Source organism: Molothrus aeneus, chromosome 2 (genome assembly GCF_037042795.1).
Source record: "Molothrus aeneus isolate 106 chromosome 2, BPBGC_Maene_1.0, whole genome shotgun sequence".
Taxonomy (NCBI): domain Eukaryota; kingdom Metazoa; phylum Chordata; class Aves; order Passeriformes; family Icteridae; genus Molothrus; species Molothrus aeneus.
This window is the reverse complement of record NC_089647.1, coordinates 108,407,159-108,422,373: the sequence shown is the minus strand read 5'-3', so window position 1 is coordinate 108,422,373 and position 15,215 is coordinate 108,407,159. Positions and strand designations below refer to the sequence as shown.

The following is a 15,215-nucleotide window of genomic DNA, read 5'->3' as shown; positions in this document are numbered from 1 at the left end:
GAGCCCAGGAGGAAAAGAAGGAAAAGAAGGAAAGGAGATATTGGAACTGAAATAATTCTGGCTATCATAATGATGGCAAACTTCCATAGATGAAACTTCTTCTGAGTAACTCAGTCACTTATTCTCTCAAATAAAAATAGTCACTAAGATTGAAAAAAAAAAGACAAAATAGATCCCCTGTTGTTTTCTTGCTATCCTTAATGAAACAGTTTCTCCCAGCATATGAAAATTAATCACCATGAGAAATTCTTTCACCACTGCAGGCTCCTGGTTCTCAAAGAACACAGGACAGCAAAACAGGCACCTCTATCCTTAGAGTACTGGCAATAGTAACTACCCTTGATAGAAAAGCCTCTGATTCAAAGAATAACAAAGTGTTAAACTGTGTTAAATACACCTCACAAATGACTGAGCTGCCAGACAGGAATTTTGCAGCTTCCAGGTACAGATGGCCAATGTGCATTAACACAAGGACTCTCTCCTTGAAATATTTATAAGCAGTTTTACAGAAACACAGACCGTGCACCATATGAAATATGTTACCCTGCAACCATTTTGTGCTTATAAACAAATCCAAATGTATACTCAGCAGATCAATCACTTCCCATTCCAGTCCTCCAACTTCTGCTTTTCTAAAGTACTGCCTGGAGCTACCACATGGTGGTATCCATGCTAACAATTTCTCCTATATTGTAATGAAGTGAACACCATAAATTGTTTCCATGGATCTCTTTGGACTGATAAGAAGATGTCATTTTAGTCAGATGAAAAGACAGGAATGCTAACTTTACTTGTCAGTACAGATCTGGGGCTGGTGCAATTCTTACACAACTTCTGGTAACCTAAATGCTGACAGAGGTTCAAGCCACAACCCATTAAAGCTCTTTTCTTGGACAAAACTGCAATTTTCTCAGCACAGCAGTTATTACTTTATCTCCTCTAAAAGCATGGCATTCGTAGCTGTGCTCCATAAAGAATGGAAAGGAACTTTGTATTTTAAACCCTAAGAAAATAGTTAAGGTAAGAATTAATGATTTTACTCAAATAATCTTAGCAATTGAAAAAAAACATGATGGTAATTCATCTGGCATCAAAAGCATCATAAAGCACTGTTTAGAACACTGCAGGTTATTTGTACAAGTAATCTATTAACAGCTGCAAATCAATATTCAAAGAAAACATCCAGGCATGCAAGATGCAACTTGGAATTAAGAAGAGAAATCATAATCTTTATTAAGGAGGGTGATTATTTGTACTATCAAAACTAGACCTTAGAAAAAGAACTTGATGACTTCTGTGTTTTTCTCTCGTGTGGGTGAAATAATTGTGCATAAAAAAGCCACAAGAAGAGCCAACTGCATTCCAGAAAACAAGTATGAGCAGCCATAGTAAAAACAACCCTTAACAATTTCATTATTAGAATATCCTCCCACATTTATCATTGCTTTCACAATGAATAGAAAGGTCTTTTTAAGTTACAAGGGCTTTTGAAAACTAATAGGAAGAGAAAAAAACAAAAATTGTCAAGATAGATTCAGAAAGAGTGGAACAGGATAACAAGAATTCCTCAGTACAATGTACAAGTAAGCTTCTTCCCAGAGTGGAAAATGCCTTGAAAATAAATAAAAAGGGACTTGCTCTTCTGCAAAGTACTTCAATAAAGTGTATAACAGATTGTACCAAATGGAATTTTAAAGACAACAAATGTTCCCCTGTAGTATGCTTATAAGCCATGATTATAGATCCTTGCCAAGTTGTACTGAGAAAGAAAAATTAAAAAGCCTCATAGGAAGCAGTTAGCTACCAAATTCTTTATAGTTTTATACTCTGGAACTCTTTTATAGGCCACATTCCACTGTTATCAGGCAAAGTATGGTCTAGTGACAATAAATAGGAAGCCCATTGTTTCACACACAGGTGCTAGAAGTGTGCATAAGCACCACATTGCATCATTAGTTATTCTAATTAGCATTTTATTTCAGATTAGCTTGATTTTGAGTATTTTTCTTGGGGTGCTTTTTTACCAAAATACTGATAAGCCAATGCCACCTGTGACTTCACTGATCTGTGCTGTCCCCTCCCAGGCTGCTGCAAGTTCAGCAGATTTGGCAGAGTAAATTCCAGCAATGCCATAAAAAGCAGAAAACTGGGGGGTTAAGACATCATATTAAAAAAAAAAAAAAAAAATAAAAAGACAGCAGCAATAATAGAAAACCCAAACTAACCAAATGAAACAAAGGAAAAAACCCACAAAACCACATGAGTTTCAAATTCCCATTTGAGATTGGGAAATTACAATAGTAGAATAAAGCTTTCAGGGGCTTTAGGAATCCAGTGATCTGATACTCTCCATACTGATGCCTTTGACAGATGATTATTGGCACATCACACATTTCCAAGGCCACCACCTCAGGAAACCAAAATAATTTATTTGTAATTTTTATTTTATTACTAAACAGAGCAGAATGCTCTGGAACAAACAGTGCTCCATCTGTTTTCTTTTTCGTCTCACAAACCATTAAGGAGACAAAATGATTAATTTGCCCACACCAACTTAAAGAAACACCAGTTTTCAGCCCCTCCTATCAGATCAGCCACTGTGCTCCCCCAGGTAAATGGGCTGCACACCAACAGGGGCATTGCACTCAGAGTGGGTTCAGTTGAAGGAGAAAAGCTTTCAAAACCTGTGGCTAACTCTGCATAGATTTCCAAATAATGTAAATTAATTAAATTTCCATTAATTTTCAAATTATTAAATTTCCAATTATTTTGAAATAATGATTTTAAATAGTAGAAGCTTCAGCAGCTTCTGAACACGCACCTTTGCAATGTCTAAAATGTCTTTGCACAATGCCTAAAATGTTTTTAGAAAATCAAAGGGAAGAACAATGCAGCCTGGCCTTGGGATTCATGGACAGAAACCAGCAAAGGCTGGAAATTTTCCTTCTGTCACTTGTTATATTCAGCAGCCTCACCAACACCAAGTGCTGCATCCATCCACACTAAGCCTCTTTCTCAGATCCAAACTGTGTGAAACTCCAAAAGGGCAGTGGGGGGAAGTGAAATGAAGCAGCCAAACCATCCTTGAAAAGCACAGGGACATTTCCAGAACTGACAGCTGAACCAACTCAAACTGAGCTTTCTAAAACTGCTGACTCAACCTGCCTCTTCACATTGTTCTCTGGACTTTGGTTTTTACTTTTAGGAATAGAAAAAGAACACATGGTCTTTATTAATACCCTGAGACTCTACTTCTCCCAACAGTGACTTTTGAGATAAATACCTGAGATTTTAAATTTTATTTATTAGTAAATCTAAGTAATTTGAAAAATGAAGTGTCCCTCCTCCCTATTCTGTAAGCACCACAACAGAAAGAAGGACACCATCATGCATTCATTCCATGCTGTAGGAAGTCCTGAACAGAGGCAGATGCCAAATTCCCGTCCCTCTGACACCTTCCAAACTTCTGTCCCTCAGCCAGCTCTGAAGACAGGCTCTGTGAGCAGCTCCTCTCAAAGGAGGAGAGTTCAAGAGCCTTACTAAAACTTCCCCTAAATTCCCCCTGAACTTACCCCCTAAAACAGGGGTAAATTCAGCCAAACCAGATTAATTTACACAATCTGAAATTTAAAAAACACTTCTGCGTGTTTTTGCACTTGTTATCTTTCTTGTACTTTTGTCTTGAAGCAATGCACATGATTTTTGTTTCCTGAGAACCATACTAGAGAGCAATTTTCTTTTTAACACACTTTACTTGAACTTAAAATTACCTGTGTCCCCTTGCAGCACTCATCCTTGTATGAGGCATGTAGAAAACCTTCATTGGGTACCACAAAAACACCTACCAACCATATATGCAAAAGCAACAACAAAAAGGATTACCTGATTCTTTTATCTTCAACTTTTTTCAAGTACTCATCTCTCTTCAATACTCCCAAGATTGTTTCCCTCTCGTGTTCCAACAGAAATGACAAATTGATGATCTCTGAGTGCTTTGTCATGGTCCTTCCACAGCCACTCCAGCAATGACCACTTTTGCCAATCAATACTGCAAGGATTTATTTGCACAGCTCCAAAGGCACCTTTGTGGCACAGTTACAAGATCCACACAGTCAAGAGGTATTTTGAAAAATGCTTCTTTAAATTAGCTGGGTGTCAAGATTGTATTGCTTTGCCTTCCAGCTACACAAGAAATCAAAGTTTCTCCTTTGTTTCTTCCTTGGGAAAGGCAGTCATGTTCCTGGTTGTTGAAGGTCCTTGGGTCCTGGCTGATGCTCACTCCAAGCCTTCAGATTTCATCCACTTCAGCTGCAGAATCAGCTTCCTGAAGAATTGTAGTTTGGAGCCACAAAATCACTGGGAATATTTATATCAAACTACCTGAAAGTCAAAACAAATTGTGTGGGTGATTTTGAAATTACCATCAGAGTCTGATTTGACAAGAGCTAAATCTAGCAATGGTTTGGAAGCCACTGAAGAATGGCCTACAGAATTATGAGGGGCTACTCATACACAACCAGCATAAAAGTTTGGTGTTTTTTCCTAAGAAAAGAGTAAAAAAAATCACTGTTTCTGCAATACAGATCCAACTATCAGGTCACTTTCATCAGTAAGAACACAGGACAGGAAGGTGATGCACAAACTGAAGCACACAAGTCATTGCAAGGCAGAAATACAAGTCAGAAGTGCCAGTTTTGAGCTTCTTATCACTGAAAATTGGGAAACAAACACACCATAGACAAATACTTTTGGTTAGATTGTTGTCTTAGACATACAACAGCTAAGTAATAAAAACACACATGGAAAAAAAATACTTTTATTCTCTGCATTTATTTTAATAGAAAAAAACAACACACACACACCCCAAAAAACCCCAATGCTGAATCATTAAGTTTGTTCTTCAATTCTTAAAAAAGATGCTTCTATTCATACCATAAGACCAAGTTACTTGTAAGCAAAAGGAAAAATCCAACATGTGAACTCTTTGTTATTATCAAGAAGGTCAGGTTCTTCCTTGAACTGCTTAGAAAAATGCCTGGGGAAAGCACTTTTAACCCAAGCAGATCATAACATCAGCAGCCTGGGGAGCATGGGGCATCCACACAAATCTCCCAGAGTCATTGTTTGTCTGGTCAAGGAGCTCTGAAATTCTGTTTGCTGATTTTCCTTGCAGGAGCAGCATGGGTGACATGAAGCATTATTTTCACAGGCTTTTCTTATTTTTAACTGGGGAAAAAAGGACAAGGTTTTATTGGAAATGGAAAGCCAAGAGGGAAAGGGGAAAGACTGAGTGAAGCAATTAGAAATTAGGGACAACAAAAATGTTAAAAACTATCTCTGACCCATTATTAACCCATTATTGGGTTGATGATGTGCTACAGGTAAGCAGGGCTCTTGCAGAACCCCAGTGCAATGGGATGGCAAGCAGGCTGCCAAGAACACTCTACCTTGTGAGATATTCTGGCACTGGGAATTCAGGGAAGATAAAAACTGCTTGATAAGTTTAACTTGACATCTAGTAATTTCTTCTCAGCTTTTCTTTTAACTCTAAAGAGATTAGTACTCCTACCAGACCATACAAAAGCCTCAAATATTCCCTTTTGTGGAGAGCTTTTTGGATAATTGGCTAGCTGAGAAAGGCCGCTTCGATGTGATACCGATGGATAAGGATAGGGGAAACAAGCTGGGAATTATGTAACCGGTGTCCAATCACTGACAAAGGTCACAGTGACCTTCGCTGAAATGGGAAGATGGGGGAGAAAATCGCTTGCCAGAAAATGAAGATATCCTAGGTAGAGAAGCTATAAGAATGTAAACATAGAAACAAAATAATCATTAGAGCATAGAAGTAGGTGTGGTTGATCTAAGTGTGCTTTAACCAATAATGAGCTCAGCTTTTGCAATATGTATAAGCTTCATTAACACCAATATAAATATGTGTGAGCTTTCAGTAAACTTTGGGATTTGCAATTCACGCATATTGTGTGAGGCATTTCTTCTGCAGTTCACGACACCCTTTGACTAAGTGCGTTGCTAATCCTTGAACGTCCTGGGAGATTTTTCTCTCAGTGCAGGGAGGCACATATGACATCCAAAATTTCTAAAGCCATGATTGGGAATCCAGTTATTTCATTTGCCACCAGGAGGGTCAAATACACAGAGCCCAGAGCAGAACTAAGCACTGGTAGGAATGATGAGACCACAAACTGTCAGATAAGTCAGACAAAATTTCAGAGAGTGCTAAACACTCCTGGCCAGATGTAAGTCAGCTGAAAGATCATTCCATTTCATTTCTTACAGGGAAGAAATCCCAAAACACAGTGGTCTATTCAACAAAATTCTGGTATCTCATGCTGACAACTGTATTGTGGTGAACTCTGTGATCTTGACTAGAAATCATTATAGTCTTGTTTGTAAAGACAACAGAAACTACATCAGAGTTTGCAACATAGTGAACAATGCAGAGCAATATGAAATTTATCAGATGGACAGACAGACATAAATTACATTAATGTTACCCACATTAACAGAAATATGTTTGTAGTAGATTCTATTCTCATGGAATGAGTATAATCAGTTGCAGTTGAAATCTATTCACAATGGTTTGTGTGGTTTCTTTCTGTTTTTTACTGAACATTCCATGCAGTTTTTCCTTCAGCCACATCTATGACAAAAACCTTGTGGATTTTAACTGTCCTTATCACCTAACAGAGGGATTTGGCAGCTATCAGGAAATATAAGTGTGTATTCAACCAGTTTTATGTAGATTAAAATACATTGTCAGTTAGCAACAGAATCCTCCTACAGAACCAGGATGGCTGCCTGTATAATGGTCTCATCCTCAGTAGAAGATATAAACCTCACCAATGAGAGCCTCAAAAAGCAGCATTCTCCAATTACTTCATTGCTTTGGTGGGGGAACAGCTCCAGCACGCTGAGCACACCAGCAATGCAGGTTTTGTGTTCAGGCTGCAGTAACAGAGCTGATGCTGGAGCAGCCCAGTTTTCCTGCCTGCCACCTGTCCAACACATGTGCACCTACCAGAGAGCTGGCAGGAAGATTCAGACTCACCTCACCTTCCAGATTTTCTTCTGCACCATGAAATTGCCACTCAAAAGCATGATTTCCTTACCAGATACTTCATCCCTGATGAAACTTCAGCAAATACCTCAAGAGAGACTCCTCTTTGCTCTGACAGGCTTCCTTCTAAACATGTTACACTCATAATCTCTGCCTAGATAAAATTCTGTTCCCCAGGCTAGCTGAAGTAGTGGCAGCAGTTAACTTTGCATAAAACAGGTTTTCCCAATTCTTTTATAATTCTTAGACAATATTACCTGTGGTAGGCTAGGGACAGGCGTTCGGAAGATTTCGGGCTGTGACGGAAAATTACAGGAATCCTTCTGCCCCTCTCCCCATAGATAGGGATCACCCTTGGAATGTAGCCAAACGTGTAGCCCCCCTAACCTATGCATGCCAGTAACTTTCCACTCCATACTAACCCTAGAAAGTATAGCCAAACCCCTGTCTGACGTAGAGAAACCCCTTAGTCCATAAATACCCTTGAGACCCCTCAATAAACGCCTTTAACCGTCCACCACATTGGTGTTAGCGTCCGTTATTGGCCCCGAGGGATCCCAAGGAGGGGATCGCCGTGCTGGACTCCGAAACCAGGTCACCGCGGCCTTCCCAAGAAGGCAACAATTACCCTTGCCAGGCTATTTTTTAGGACTGAAGATGCTGCAGATATCTTTACCCCTAAGGAAGCAGATCTAGTAAAAAATCCTTGGTCCTGCATTCTCCATCACTCCTGCCTAATTAGGCAGATTCTGTGTTGAAGCTCTAAAGGCTGCTGCATGTTCTGCCTTGTGCTGGTACAAGATGTGCCAAAACCACCCCCACCTCAGAGGAGACCCCCTGGTCTGGCCCCCTGCCCTCTGTGGCACACGTAGCTGTTAAACAGGAGAACAGTGACAGCACAGCTGCAGGAACATTTGCTCTATTGGAAAGGAGACTAATGGGTAAAGAGACATTGTTTTTAATAATCTACCACTTAAGACTTCCCTGCTTTAGACAACACATTATTAGAGACCAGGCCTGTATTTCAATTTAAGAATAGGAAAATTAATAGGAAAATTTGCTCTTCTCCTTTCCTGGCTACTTTTGCTCTCTCTCTAAATGGCCCAGAATAAATTAGCTGACAAAAGCTGAATCATTAATCAACCTAGGGCTCAAAAACAAAACCAGTCAGCCAGCCTTTAAAAGGTGACAATGCTCCTTTTAACAGACTTGTGATGTTTTATTAAGCAGTCTTGGGGCTGATTAGGAAATGTAGTTGTTTTCATCCTAAAGTGAGTCAAGATTTCACACAACAGAGCCGTTTGAGGAGCACTAAAATGGGAATTAGGACACTGGGAAAAATGCAAACCTCCCCTAAAAGGATGGGCTTTGTTCTAATCTCCATACAATATGTAGAGAGAACATTAATTTCTTAAATCAAAGTAAAGCAAAGGTCTGATATCAGGTGTGCAGAGGAAGGAGACACCTCTTTCATTCCTGCTCCACTGTGACATAATCCCAAGGCTGTATGGAAGTGAGCTTCTCAAGCAGGTGGTTGTTATCCCTTGCCTCATGGGAAGGGTAGAAAAGATGCTCAGTGAGAATTTCCCCAATGCTTTTGCTAGTTCTCTTACTCCCAGAGAAAAGTATCTCTAGAATGGAGTTTTACTCTCTGAAGCTATTGTTGAGGGAAGATACATTAGAAATAACATGCACTTATTAGCATAAGACAGCAAAATTAGACAAAAATTAATAAAAAGGTACAGTTTATCCTGCAAATAACTGCATCCACTGCACACAGGTACCATGTCTATCCAGAGAGCATTTGCTCACCCTCCCAAGACAAAAGAATTAAGGATTGCCTAAAAAATAAACAACAACAACACAAAAAAGGAGGAAAAAAAGCGCTTTACTGTGTGGAAGAACACACCATTTATTTTTGCTAACTGTAGCCACAAAATTGCTTATGACAATTACAGCACCCCCAAAACTGAACCTCCCTGAGGGGCACCAGTCCAGAGGCACAGGAATTATGGTGAATCCACTTCAATCAGTGAGGTTTGCAGTTACTACAGGCACAGCAACCATCAATGTTCCTGCCATGGGCATCCCCCCCAGCCCAGCAAGACAGCTGTCACCTGCACCCCAAAACACCTCTGCTTCATCTCTCCCCCATCTTCCTGGGAAGGAGGAGAAGCATCCTGCCCTCTAGAGACAGAGCTGAAAGGAAGGGAGGGGAACTATCCTCTTTTCTTCAATGGCTCTGTCATCAAATTGCCTGATGCAGGAAATTGTTCCCACCGCTGAACCATTATGTTTACTTAGCTGGAAGCCAGGACCTGGAACAATTTAGTGACTCAGCAACAGAGGCAACATTTTCCACATGCAGTGACTGCAGTGGCACAGGAACCACAGCATTGCCTCACACTGAGTGACAGAGCCTCCACCTGGAAATTCTTTGCCAGCAGAGAAATATTGTTTGCACTACATATATTTACTAGCATGGGTGTATTTAGGATAGGCACAAACTGTATCTTCATACTGGTGAGGAAATGCCTACCAAGAGGAGCTGAATGCAGCATGGTGTGGTGGCTGTAATTGGCTTTTGCCACTTAGGAAGCTGAGTTGGATTATGTCCTGACAAGGCACCAATCACTGCTTGAACCAAAGCTGCATGAGGTACAACAGCCTAGCTGGAAACTCCACAGGAACAGGATTAATGCCATTACTGACTCTTCCCTATGCTTCAGGAAGCCACAGGTTCCACCTTCCAGCTCAGTGCTGGCACTGTGGATCACAGCATGGTGAATCTAAATCCAGTGCACACAGCTCCAACACTCAAATGAAAAGAGGCACATATCATACAGGTGCTGCTTAAAACACTCAAATCCTCTGTATGCTGAGTTCATTCACACAGGGGTCTGAAGTAAAACTCAAAATAAAGGTGGCATCAGTAGGTAGCCATCAAAGCATGGTCCACATCCACATCCACAGCTGTTTTCCTCCTTTCTGAGGCCCACAGCCATATGTAAGCCAATGATGGAAGAGGGAGGGGAGAGGCTGCCCACATTAATTCTAATCAAATGGCAGGAAGACATAAAAATGTACAAATGTAAAGCTTACCATGCTGAAACTGTAGTGTCCAGCTTGGTTTCTCCTGCTCTCACTTAAGCATGCTGCTTGCAGAATGCCATGAACAGAAGCAAGAAAAACCAGCTTCACTTCCCAGCAATGTATTTGCAGAGGGCACACGCCCAGGTGAGCAAACCAAGTGTCAGCAGGTACTGAAGGACCAGGAAATGCTTGTTGCACAAAATTGACAAATTTGTGAGGTGAGATAGAGCCAGTCAAGACACCAAAGTCAAGTGGCAAGAAAGGAAAACCAAGCCACACTTGCTGAATGTGATCTTGGTTAATTGCACATGGATTAGACTGAATGAGAGCTCTGGTCAGTATTACAATGTAAATAGTGAGCAGGTTCTTTGGCTAAGAGCAGTCCTCAAAGACCTTTAGAGCAAGAGCTGGAAGTCATGTATTGCAATAAAGAAAGGATCATGTCTGAGTGACAGCAACACTGTTTGAAGAGTCATTTAAAGCACTGGAATGAACACAGGCTGAGAGAGAAGCTGAAAATATGATTCCTTGTGTCTGCTGCTTTCTAACCAGAGCAGCATGAGTGTGTTTGACTTCAGAGTAATTAGAAAAACTCAGATTTGTTAATCAAACAAACCCAATGGATTCAGAAGCAGTTCATTTTTCAGGTTGGGCACAATTCCAGCTGTCTGGAAATGTCTTGGCAGGGCTGTCATGTCCCTCCCTGCAGGAGTGCAGATCTCTGCAACCACAGGCAATGCCTGCAAGCTATATCTAATTTCTACAATTACTGTAATAATATTTCCAAACCAAAATCATGAGTGTTTAAAGACTAAAGCAATAAAGTTAAAGCTCATTAAGTCTATGGAGCAGACCTTGCTGTGTAAGAAAGCAGTAAATTAGCTTGCCTGACTGTGCAAATAAGAGAGCTAGGACTAAGCTCAGCACTGGCAACCTGACCATCCATTAAACATTACTCCTTCTAAAGGTCTCACCCTGATTGTTTTCAGCCCTGATAGAAAGCATTGAGTAACACCAAAAAAATAAAAAAATAAAATAAAAAAAAAAGAAATTACACTTTCTGTTTCCCTGCTGTAGAAATTTAGGCTCATGTAACTGCACAGTCAGGCTACAACCCCCAGGAACAGAGAACATTAGTGCCCAGAGAAAGCTCTCTAGAGACACTGCTGGCTGCCACCCCAACAAGCTTGGCTGATTTTTCAAACTGGGAAAAACGCAGCAGCCATTCAGGCAGGGATCAAGTGCAGAACAAACCACAGGTAGGGAGAACACCAGGCAGTTTGTTGGGGAACATAAGCTCATGCTCCCTAGAGATCCTACAAAACAAGGAACGAATTTAACTCCTTCAGAGATGCTCTGGAATAAACAAATATCTAAGAATCTTTTCTATATTAAGAGAAGACTCAGGGGAATCTGTCATGTTTAAAATAATTTATTTACAAACAGGATGCAAGGAGTGGGAAGAATGACACAATAGGGTGGCAACCTTTTTCTTTTGTTTTGCTCATGATTGGGTAAATATGGTTTACCTTCCTGGCTGAGTATTCAGCCAGAAAAGAAGACACTTCCCAGGGCAAGAACAGAAAGAAAATTCAGTGCGTCAGTTTGCCAAATCAAAGAAACCAAACAGATCTGAATCAAAGAATGAATGAAGGAAAAATACTTCTGCTATTGTTAAGCAAATAGCATCTGTGCAATGTTAAATCAGCCATGAAATATGAGTTAGGGCTTGAGTCATCTCAGTGTTATTACTTAGTCACAGTGTGTGAAGGCAGCAATTCATTCAGCACTGAACTTTACCTTAATACGTGTAAGTTAATCCCTGCATCCTTATACTTTCTGTGATGAAATGGAAAGAGAAGCAGTAAACTGAGGTCTAGGATAGAATGGATTTATACACAGTTGTAGAAAAAGTTCTAATACTGACCTTACACATTTTGCTTAATGCATAAATTATGAATTTAACCAAGACTCTCCATTATGAAATTTAACTAAGACAAGAATATGTATCAATTGTTTATGTTTAAAAATCTGTAGCACCCTTTCCCCATGTTAAAACAGACATGGTGTTTTGGGAGCAGGAAAAAACTTGTTGGCATTGAATTCTTGCAGAAATTGAAAGCAAGTACAATGCCAGCAAGATTCCTAAGTCTTCTTTCTAACTACCAGTGTTTCTTTACAATATCAGCACAGTTCAGGGGAAGTTAAATTGATACATATTGTGCTATGACATGATTGCATTTGACACCAGGATCACAGGAATGGAGCAGCTCACACAGGACACCCAAAAGCCCCTCTCATGTCCATTACAGATCTGGTCACAACCTTTATTCATCATCCTTAAGTTCCCTGACTCTTCAGTGGGTTTTGAGGCTGCAGCCACAACCAGGTGTGGTGAGGTCCCTGGGGCAGTGGTCTGTACTGCAGCACTGCTACAGGAGGCTTCATCTGACATGAAGTAGAAAAGGCATGGTAGAACAAGTACACTGTGTTCATTACTTAACAAGACTCCCTCATAAAAATATCTGTTTCTTTTAACTGCAGCAAGTGATTGACTGAAATATCAGCAGGTTTATTTGATTTTTTCCCCCCAGCAGAATTTGCTCACCAAAATTCTGCTGGGGGAAAAAATAAAGAAAATAAAGGTTGTGACCAGATCTGTAATGGACATATATGTTGCACAGAAATGGATGATGGTTCTTCAAACACACAATAGAAATCTATTTCTATCTTCAAATTCAAATATTTTCATTAATTTGCTGAACTAAGAGTACTCCAAAGGAAGCGCCTTCACTTCAGCAAACATTGCATTTTGCAGAAAAACTCATGACTCATCTGAGCTTTAGTCCACTTGAAAAAAAATCTGTTATTGATTTTGCTTTCTTCATGAACTAACCGAAACGAAATTCTCTCTGAGCTCTGCAAGAGGGCTGCAGGAAGATTGCTGAGGAACTGCTGCAGAGTCAGAGAAGAGGGAAGTAGAATCTACAAGAGGAGCCATTTGGGAAGGCATCCACCAAGCCAGTGAGACCACTCTGGGCTTGGGGAGAAGGTAACACAGACCTCGTGTGTGAATGAGGAAAGGTGCATGTGGAGTGTGTCTGTAGGAGACGAAAACCCCTATTCTCCATTACTTCAGCCTGCTGGATGCCAAGTGCTCATTTGCCTTTCTGCCACAACAGGGTGGTGTAGTAACACCCATTTTACACTATCCTTGACAGTGACTTTCTATTTGATTTACCAGAGCAACTGGATTTGCATTTTAATGAAAAGATCTAAGTTTGATCTCCACACATTCCAAAGGTATCCCATCATACATTATATCACTTCTCTCTGTAGAGGTGTGAAAAGTCTTTAGGAGCTTCACCTGTGCAGGGTAGAGGTGGAGATCAGGATGGTTTGGGGATTTTGGACCAGGTAATCATTAAAGGTCCCTTCTGATTCAAACCATGACTCTATTCTGTGATTTCTCTAATTTCTTCTGACCTAATCTCCAGTCCCTCTCTATAAGCAGCAGAGAGAACCAGGCATTTCCAGGGCATGACTCACCTCATCTTTCTTCATACAAACATTTCACAAAGGTCAGAGGAGCCCTTGTCTGGGAGCATCCATTTCCCTCCACTGACTGTGACAGGGATGAAGCACGACTGCCTCAAACACAGGAATGCAAAACATGTGAGCAAATGTGTCCTACTTCTCAATTCCAGCATAAAATGGGCTGCTCACAAGGACATTTGTCCAGACACCTACCAGAGGATATAAACAGCTTAATCAGAGAATGGGATGAACTTGGAGTGTTGCCTTGATTTGTTTTACATTAAATACAATGCTACAATGTTTTTCTCCACAAGCAGCAAATAAAGGTAAGATGTCTGTTAAATCTACCATGAAATGCATTAGTGTGTTCCTCCAAAGTATCTGCCTCAAAATGAATGTGGCCAGAAAGTCTGCATATATAAGAATATAATTTTCCAAAATTCTTGTGGCAGGCAAGAAAAAGCCTCACAAAAGCCTAGCTAGAAAATGTATTCTCACAGGTGACACTGCTGTCTGTCTGACGTCTGGGTTGTGCATCAGCTATCAGAGCCCTGAGGATCCCTTCCAGCTGGGCACAAGAGGTAGTGGACTATGTGTACTTTCCTTCAGCTTCCCAAGGTGAGATTTGCAACAAAATGCACCTCCAGAGCAGCCCAAAGTAGCAGGAGATGCTCTGTGGGGAGCAGCCGTGTGTGGTTCATGACTGAGGAGCAGAGTTGGATCAGTGAGAGAGGAGCTGGGCTCTGCTGCTGGATCTCCTCAGCACCCCAAGGAACCCACAGAGCAGAAGCCTGAATGGGCTGTCTGCCAGCAGCAGGCACAGACCAGCATCCTTTTCCACTCACTGTATGACAAAGTGGCAGATGCCTCTGAGAACACTGTTATTCAAACCAGAAGAACACCTGGGATGGCTGTGATTGCCATTTTAAAGCTCTGCCCATGCAGTGCAGCCCATCCAGTGCCTCAGATGGATGTCCCCTGAGGCAAAGCCATGCAGCTGAAGCTGCCACTGCTGAACAGGCTGTGTGGCTTCTGTCTACTTTGCACAAAAAGCAACCACAACTCTTTGGCGGCACAGTCTCCAAGAGTGGTCGCTGAGCAGCAGCCAGGGACAGGGCTGGAGGAGTGAAGTTCAGAGCTGCACACGGGATCACTGTGTGGGAAGTGCTCCAAGCCAGGAGGAACTGGGGGCAACTCCTCAAGATCACTTTAGAGAACATGACAGGAAAGGCCAGATGTCCATTGCAGAAATTCCTTATGAGACCTGAGGCCTCGACCATTCTTTGCCAGCAATCTGAATTTTTCAAACAAACGGCATCTAATACACACAATACTATGATAGTTTTTGAAAACTGTAAGGAAAGGATCAGAAGCTTTCTCATCTATCCTTCTGGCTGTGATCTGCCAAGGCAATTCCATAATATAATAGTAGTGGGTGCTGTGCAAACAGCAGGAAGATCCAGAAGCTCTCAAGAAGCAGCTCCTACTCCAGCACAGACCTTTG

At 41.1% G+C, this 15,215-nt stretch overlaps 1 protein-coding gene across 3 annotated transcripts in view; it reads right to left on the bottom strand.

Annotated features, from left to right (window-relative positions):
- Window positions 1-15,215, bottom strand: part of SYTL5 (synaptotagmin like 5) — an 82,093-nt gene that overhangs the window by 50,937 nt on the left and 15,941 nt on the right. For all 3 annotated transcript variants that reach the window (XM_066545474.1, XM_066545473.1, XM_066545475.1), the window contains exon 2: window positions 3,883-4,380. In XM_066545474.1, coding sequence (XP_066401571.1) covers window positions 3,883-4,001 — 119 coding nt within the window. In that variant the 5' untranslated portion in view covers window positions 4,002-4,380. The remainder of the gene's footprint in view (window positions 1-3,882; window positions 4,381-15,215) is intronic.